We start from the raw sequence: 7398 nt of genomic DNA on the forward strand, positions 1-7398 counted from the left end.
AGTTATTACTAGAAAACTATTAGTTTAATGATTAAAAGTATAGTTAGAAAAACACAATTTTGACATTATCATTGAGTTAAATTAGGTTAAGGCTAAACCACAAGTTAACCAGATAATGAAAAACCAACTTTAAGAGATCTCCTACTTTGATAGAAAGAATTGAGATTAAAGCAGTATTAAAACTGTGGGATAAAAAGAATAAGAATTTAAAGGCTTAAGAATACGATTAAGCGGAATTGATAAAAAGAGTTAAAGCGCAAGAAGAACAAATGTGTTATATAACTTAGAAAGACAGGTTAAAAAGCACCTTAACTCTCGCCACCTGGTGAAAGACCTGGTAAAATAAATATAAGGTGCTTTCCATTTAATGACACAAGTCAACACAACCATTATTCTATCTTTCTTAGCATTTCATGAATAATAAAAAGAGACATGAGACAACAGAATGGCATTCGTGTTGACTCGTATCACCGAATGGAAAGCACCTATATTCGTCGTCAGCGCGAACTTGAATGCGTGGGACGATCGGCGCTGATAAGAGTCACACTCCGGCGACCACCGTAGTAAAATCCACGTAAGCACGATCGCGCGCAAATAAAGCATGCGATAATAATAATAAAAAAAAATAAAAAAAAATTGCTCCCCGGAGACTCCCGCGTTCTCGCCCATTTTTCTTCGACAACAGACGCACGTCATCGTACACCTTCGAAAGGATCGTGGGCGACCTGGCGACGCGACGTAGGCCGAACGATCCGCAACTCATCCGCATCGTTCGCAAACGTTCGACGATTATGCCTGCGTAATTACGGCCAACGCGGCACGGCCGTCAGATTCTGGCGTCTATTTGTCCATTACGGCGATCGATGTTATCGCGCGCTGATTATCGTACGGCACATTTCGCAGCTAAATGCGCGACACGATCCACGAGCTATGGCCTTCTGTCAAGGTGGAATAGCATAACTACTATTAAACGGGGTGCCTCGGTTTGACTTAAGCTGATACTTTGTCATTGCCAATTTATTTCGTTATTTATTCCGATAGTAAACAATCGTCAGTGTAACGTAAGAGTCAGTCGTTGGTCGTTGTGAAATATATTATTTAAAAGTAGAGACCCGCGAGAATACCTCGCACAGATACGAACTTATAGCCTTCTCTGTCGAGGCGGAATAATACCTACAAACATCGAACAGAGAGCGTCTCGGTTTGACTTCAGCTGCTGCTTCGTCAGCTATTCCCAAGTTTATTTCGTGACGTTATTTATTCTGACAATAAATAATCATCAGTTTAATATAAGAGAGCCAGTCGTCGTCGTCGTCGTGAAATCTATTATTTAAGAGTAGAAACTCGCGAAAATATATTTCGCGCAAATACAAACTCTGAGTGGATTGCCCTGAGAAAAAAAGAGATAGGCATCGGTTATTATTTAGCGCAAAGGTGAAGTTATGTTAATAAGTCTAGCCTTTCAAGGCTCGCTCGTTGTCGCTAACGAGTCGGACGACGACGTTATCGAGTCAATTATGAAAATCATCTGGCGAGAAAATGCGTATCGGAGCATATCGGTTGTCCGATAGATTCCGTCAAGGGTTTGACTTTTCGCGGAGAAACGAATTCCGCGCGCGCGGACAGGCGGGGGTCCAAAAGTTATTGACAGTCGAGCTGTCATATCGGAAGCGTCGTGACGAGTGTCGTCGACGGGAGCGGCGGGAATCGCGCGGCCCGGGGCGAAGCCACGGCGACGATGTCCGACGGCGACGGCGCCGGGCGCGCTCCGCTCCGCTCCGTCGGCGACGGCGACGGCGCTCCTGATTCGCACTCACCAGGTGTAGCACGGTGTCGACGACCTCCCTATTGGACACCTGTCCCACCTCGATCAGGCCGATCAGCACGGCGAACTTGAGGCTGTCGTTCATCGCCATCGCCACCACCTCCTCGGGCCGCTTGATGTCACTGAACGGCGGGCTCTTGAGGTCCGCCATCGCGACGGACATTTAACGCGACCGCGTCCGCGCGTCCACACTCGCGAGGTTACCGGGGGGACTAGGATCGCTTCACACGAGGTTACGGGTCCTATCAACGGGAGCGTTTCGCCGTCACATGATAATACAACACAAATTGATCTGCCATGTTAGAAAGTGGGCACTGTTGTGAGCACTGCCAGCCGCGCCGGCCTGAATGTTCCTAGGCGGCACCGACACACACACACCGACGGCGCGTGCGAGCTTACGCGAGCTACGCCGGCGCTGCGAAACGTCCGGCAACGGCGGCAGCGGCGGCGGCTGCGGCGGCGTCGCGACGGCGCGGCCCTCAGCGCTCGGAGTCGTCACGCGAACCACGACGCGTGGCGCATGTGTCGACGCGCCGCGGAATTTATGAGGTTTATAAGCGTCTGTCAATGTTCGACGCTGTTTACGCGGTAATGATCCTCGTTAACGTTAATTAACCTTGTCGTTCAGTAACCTTTTCAGAGATATTGGCATACTTGTCTAGTCTTTTTTTTTTTTAGTCTATTTTTAGTCTTTTTTTTTAGTCTATTTATTAGCCTTTTAACGCTTAAAAATGTTTAATATTATATCTGTTTTTTGTTTTAATTAAACTATGATTTATGCCCGAAAATTATTCTACCATGTAGATTAATTTTAATCTTGGTTCAACGGCTTATTATTTATCTTTTTTTTAATTCTTAAAACTAAGAAAAGATGGAGTAAAAGTTATAGATAATTGAATCGAGATTAAAATTAAACTGCATTGGTAAATGAAATTAAAAAGAGATAAAATACAGTACAGCAATAAAAATAAATTACAAAAATAATACAACCAATATGACAAACAAATATGTAATAAATAAAAAAGAAATAATATAATTTCCTATATTATTTTAATTTCGAGAGTCCATAATTAGTAATTCTTATTAAAAAAGAAATCTCATTATATGACAGACATAATATAATATTTGTGCTTAAAATCGGTCTTAAAAACATGATCTTAAATTTAACTGAAATAATAATATCATAATTTAAATTGAACGTTAATTTAATAATAATAATGCTATAAAAAGCATCTTTAAAGACTATAAAAAGTTTATTGTAAATAATATTTGCCACTCACAATCGAGTATTAAAATGCTTTTTACTTTCTAGCTTTAAAAGATTATCCCTGAAAAGATTAATTTAAAACCATAATTCTTGTAAGCATTATAATTAGTTAATGAAGACTATTAAGAGATTAAACTGGATTAAATCGCCAATGAATCGTTTGTACAATTTGAGATTTTCTATCTTTCAAAAAGAATTTGGAATAATATTAAACAAGCGCAATCAATATAAATACGTATTTACATAAAAATAAAAAATAAGACAGCTGCGCGGGAGAATCCAGCCAGTCACGTTTTTGGAATAGGCCTCTTCAAAGTTTAAGTTTCTCCTTTTCAATTTCACGCTTCAATTTCAGCCAGATTCATTGCTAATTACTCAAAGACTAATCTCGCATTGCTGCTCGACGTCAATTAACGCGACGAGAGATCGCGGCGACGGAATTCGCGACGCGCAAACCGAGCGACCAATTTACGGGTTCAATTTCAAGGCGTCCTTGATTGGTCGTCAAACCAGTGCTACGCCCTACCGGCGGCATTTCGTATCAGCCGGTGGCGTACAGTGGCGCATGCATACTCCGATTTGAGGCTCGCCGTGGATCACGGCTGATCACGGCTTCCGTCGCCGTCGAGTGTTCGTTCTCGTCTCGTGGCGTTCGCAGCGGAATCGTAGGAAAAATGGCGACGGAGGATATTGACCGTGCTAAGGTAGGTACAAGAATTTCCTCGCTCATGCATACCGCTCCTCGACGTGATAGACGCGGTTTCGTTGCACGGCCGAAACTCGCATGTGTCTCGCATCATTCTCCAATTCCGTGTCTCGTTCTATCGACATGCATTCTTGTTTGATGAATTTCCGCCCGGGCAATGTTTAAAACGCTTTGCTATCTCGCGAAATGATCAATATATCCCTGCTCGTTGGCCGCGAATACTTCCTCTTTCTTCTTTCTCTTCCTTTTTCTTATGGAGCATTTTTTTTTTACATTGATATATGCGCGAATACGATTGGATATTTAAATCAAATCTATGAGTCATGTGTTGTCATAGCCAAGGGTGTTGGCTGTCAAGCATCATAACTGTACATTGAATTGAACATTCCTTCATGCATCTATTTCATCCATTTATGGATACAGCTTTCTCTCTTCTTTCTATTGCTTCTTTTTTTCTTTCTTTCTCTCTGTTTGAGAATTATAATATCAACATGTAATTTCTGTGATTAGATCGAATGTATGCTACGTACGCTGAAATTGTCTGGTCATGTTGGATTTGACAGTCTACCTACTCAGTTGGTGAATAAATCAGTGCAAAATGGATTTGTATTCAACATTCTCTGCATTGGTACGAAATGTTAACCTCATCTTAATGAGTTTTACTGTATTAGGTGTTGAGTTAAATAGTTTGTAACAAATACTAGTTTTAATTCATTTGGATAGGTGAAACTGGACTCGGAAAATCTACACTTATGGATTCTCTTTTTAACACAAGCTTTGAATCTAGTCCCAGTCCTCATAATCTACCATCTGTAAAACTTAAGGCACATACTTATGAATTGCAAGAGAGCAATGTCAGACTAAAACTGACGATCGTTGATACAGTTGGTTATGGTGATCAAATCAATAAAGAAGACAGCTTCAAAGCAGTCGTTGATTATATAGATTCGCAGTTTGAAGCTTATTTACAGGAAGAGTTAAAAATCAAACGTAATCTGGCAATCTATCATGACAGTCGCATCCATATTTGTCTATATTTTATATGTCCTACTGGCCATGGGTAAGTGTGTATGTTAAACTAATTACATACAGCCTTGTGTGGCCACAAGTATCAAGTACCTTCAAACATTGTTGTGAACATTCTAAATAAACGTATCAATATTCTAAATGAAAAAAATTAAAAGACTATTTTATTAAAAGTATTATTTTTATAACAATATTAATATTTTATTAGTCCTCTCCTTTGACTTATTTTTACCAATACTCTTGAAAGAATAAATTGAGAGTGCTTTATACTTATGGTCGAGGCTGTATTAGAAATATTATGAAAGTTGCTTTAATTTTACATATATTCTTATACTTTCAGCCTAAAATCTATTGATTTAGTATGTATGAAAAAGCTGGATACCAAAGTTAACATCATTCCAATTATTGCTAAAGCAGATACAATATCAAAGACTGAGTTACAAAAATTTAAGGTATGCGACAATTCCGCTGAAATTATTTTTGTCTACATATTTGTGTTATCTTATTTATTATAATATTTGTATTTCAGAGTAAAATAATATCAGATTTGCAAAACAATGGAATACATATTTATCAGTTTCCGATCGATGATGAAAACGTAGCAGATATAAATGTCACCATGAACACTCATGTACCTTTTGCTGTCGTCGGCAGTACCGATTTCGTTCGCGTCGGCAATAAAATGATGCGTTCTCGTCAATATCCATGGGGTACAGTTCAAGGTAAAGCTTATAAATTTTATTTGTTACATTTATATTTAAAGAAATGAGCTGAAACATTAAATATCCTTTATGTTATAGTCGAAAATGAATCTCACTGTGACTTTGTAAAACTACGTGAGATGCTAATAGGTACTAATATGGAAGACATGCGCGAAAAAACGCATTGTCGCCATTATGAACTCTACCGGAAAAAGAGATTAGAACAGGTATGTGTTTCATTGTTTTTGTCAGAAAAAACAAAGTTTATCTTTTTCTTAAAACTTCTTATCGTCGACTTTCAGATGGGCTTTAGTGACGTTGATAGTGACAACAAACCTGTTAGTTTTCAACAAACGTGCGAAGCGAAGAGATCCATTCACTTGCAAGAATTGCAACAAAAAGAGGACGAGATGCGCCAAATGTTTGTCGCTCGAGTGAAAGAAAAAGAAGCCGAATTGAAAGAAGCAGAAAAAGAGGTAACCTTGTTTTAAATATATATAAGCTCCAATTTACTGTGTTTATTATTACAGCTATTAATTAGTACTAATGTTTATTGATTTTTATATATATATAGCTACATAGTAAATTCGACAAGCTAAAGAAAGATCATACTGAGGAAAAAAAGAAATTAGAGGATAGTCGTAAGAAACTTGAGGACGATATATTGGAATTCAATAGACGAAAAGCGCAGTTTGCGCAGCAACCCCAACATCATACGCTGACATTAGGCAAAAGCAAGAAAAAGTAAAATGTATTTCATCATGACGACATCTTTTTATACCATTTGAATATGACCATGCATTTTAACTGCATTATCCAATAATAGTATTATTCTTTAATTATGTATATGCATACCTGACATATTTTATTTTATTATAGAACATTTTTATATATATATATAAATATTCCGTATATATTAAATATATACCAAAAATTTTTTTTACAAATATATTTTAAGTCGCATATGTTTCGTATTATCAAGAAATAATACTCTGTTCAACTACAAACAAAGACTAATGTTCAATCAAGCATATATTTTTAAATTAATTTGTAATGAATTTGATTTTATACGAAATATATGTTTAGTATACAAATTAGAATATAATATCCCTTTCCTATAATTATCAATTAAAAATAATTTTACAATAGCAATGTCGAAATAAGATCTTAATAAGCTCGAAATAAAAATAAAAAAAATAGTACGATAACTGGCGAAGAAAATAACATATTCTTAATATCTAATGAATACTTTTATATTGCGTATAATATCAAGCAAAACTATTTTCGTTTTTTGGAATCGTAGTATTTGGGAAACAGTAAATTTTTTGTACGATTCCAAAAATCATAGGAATTATAGTAGTTGTGTGGATAATAATCGCATTTGCAGGGTCTAAAAAAAATGTAGTGATGTGCTAGTCATAAAATGTTTGAAAATATCTTACTGTCAGATATTTTATTGTTCAACAAAATATAACAACCGACATAATAGTTTTGAACTTAGTTGAATAGATTAAGATAAATGTTGCGTACGATATATCCGCATATTAGACAAAATCTTAAAATTTGCGAAAGCCTAGTGCAGTTATTATGAACAAAGACTAAACATACATATACAATGCTATCGTAATATTTTATTAATAGCCGAATGATTACGACGAAACAATATATAGACAATAATTTTTTTTAAAATACGTTTATCAATATTATACTGCTTCAGTATTCTACTATAAATAATAACCCAAATAAATTTATAACAGTTTAATATCATCAAAACATATTGAGTTTCTTCTGTTTTACTCATCGTATGTTAGCACAATATCAATAACGTAATCTATAATAAAAAGGCGCTTAACAAGTTTTATATATATATATA

At 36.7% G+C, this 7398-nt stretch overlaps 2 protein-coding genes across 2 annotated transcripts in view; one reads left to right on the forward strand and one right to left on the reverse strand.

Annotated features, from left to right (window-relative positions):
• LOC108750778 (neurobeachin-like) overlaps positions 1-2230 on the reverse strand; it is a 215533-nt gene extending 213303 nt beyond the window's left edge. Inside the window, exon 1 of the mRNA XM_018490507.1 lies at positions 1818-2230. Coding sequence (XP_018346009.1) covers positions 1818-1988 — 171 coding nt within the window. The 5' untranslated portion in view covers positions 1989-2230. The remainder of the gene's footprint in view (positions 1-1817) is intronic.
• A 1402-nt stretch (positions 2231-3632) lies between these two features.
• On the forward strand, positions 3633-6401 carry LOC108750462 (septin-2). The gene is made up of 8 exons (XM_018489912.1): positions 3633-3796; positions 4309-4426; positions 4522-4858; positions 5165-5276; positions 5354-5546; positions 5625-5752; positions 5828-6001; positions 6100-6401. The coding sequence occupies exons 1-8, from the start codon at positions 3767-3769 to the stop codon at positions 6271-6273; spliced, it is 1266 nt and encodes a 421-aa protein (XP_018345414.1). The 5' UTR covers positions 3633-3766; the 3' UTR covers positions 6274-6401.
• Positions 6402-7398: the final 997 nt, after the last annotated feature.

Source organism: Trachymyrmex septentrionalis, unplaced genomic scaffold (assembly GCF_001594115.1).
Source record: "Trachymyrmex septentrionalis isolate Tsep2-gDNA-1 unplaced genomic scaffold, Tsep1.0 scaffold37, whole genome shotgun sequence".
NCBI classification, from domain to species: Eukaryota; Metazoa; Arthropoda; class Insecta; order Hymenoptera; family Formicidae; genus Trachymyrmex; species Trachymyrmex septentrionalis.

Coding starts and splice junctions, on each gene's coding strand:
- LOC108750462 (XM_018489912.1), top strand. CDS start 3,767: ATGGCGACGGAGGATATTGACCGTGCTAAG. Junction 3,797..4,308: donor AGGATATTGACCGTGCTAAG/GTAGGTACAAGA, acceptor TTCTGTGATTAG/ATCGAATGTATGCTACGTAC. Junction 5,547..5,624: donor TCCATGGGGTACAGTTCAAG/GTAAAGCTTATA, acceptor TTTATGTTATAG/TCGAAAATGAATCTCACTGT.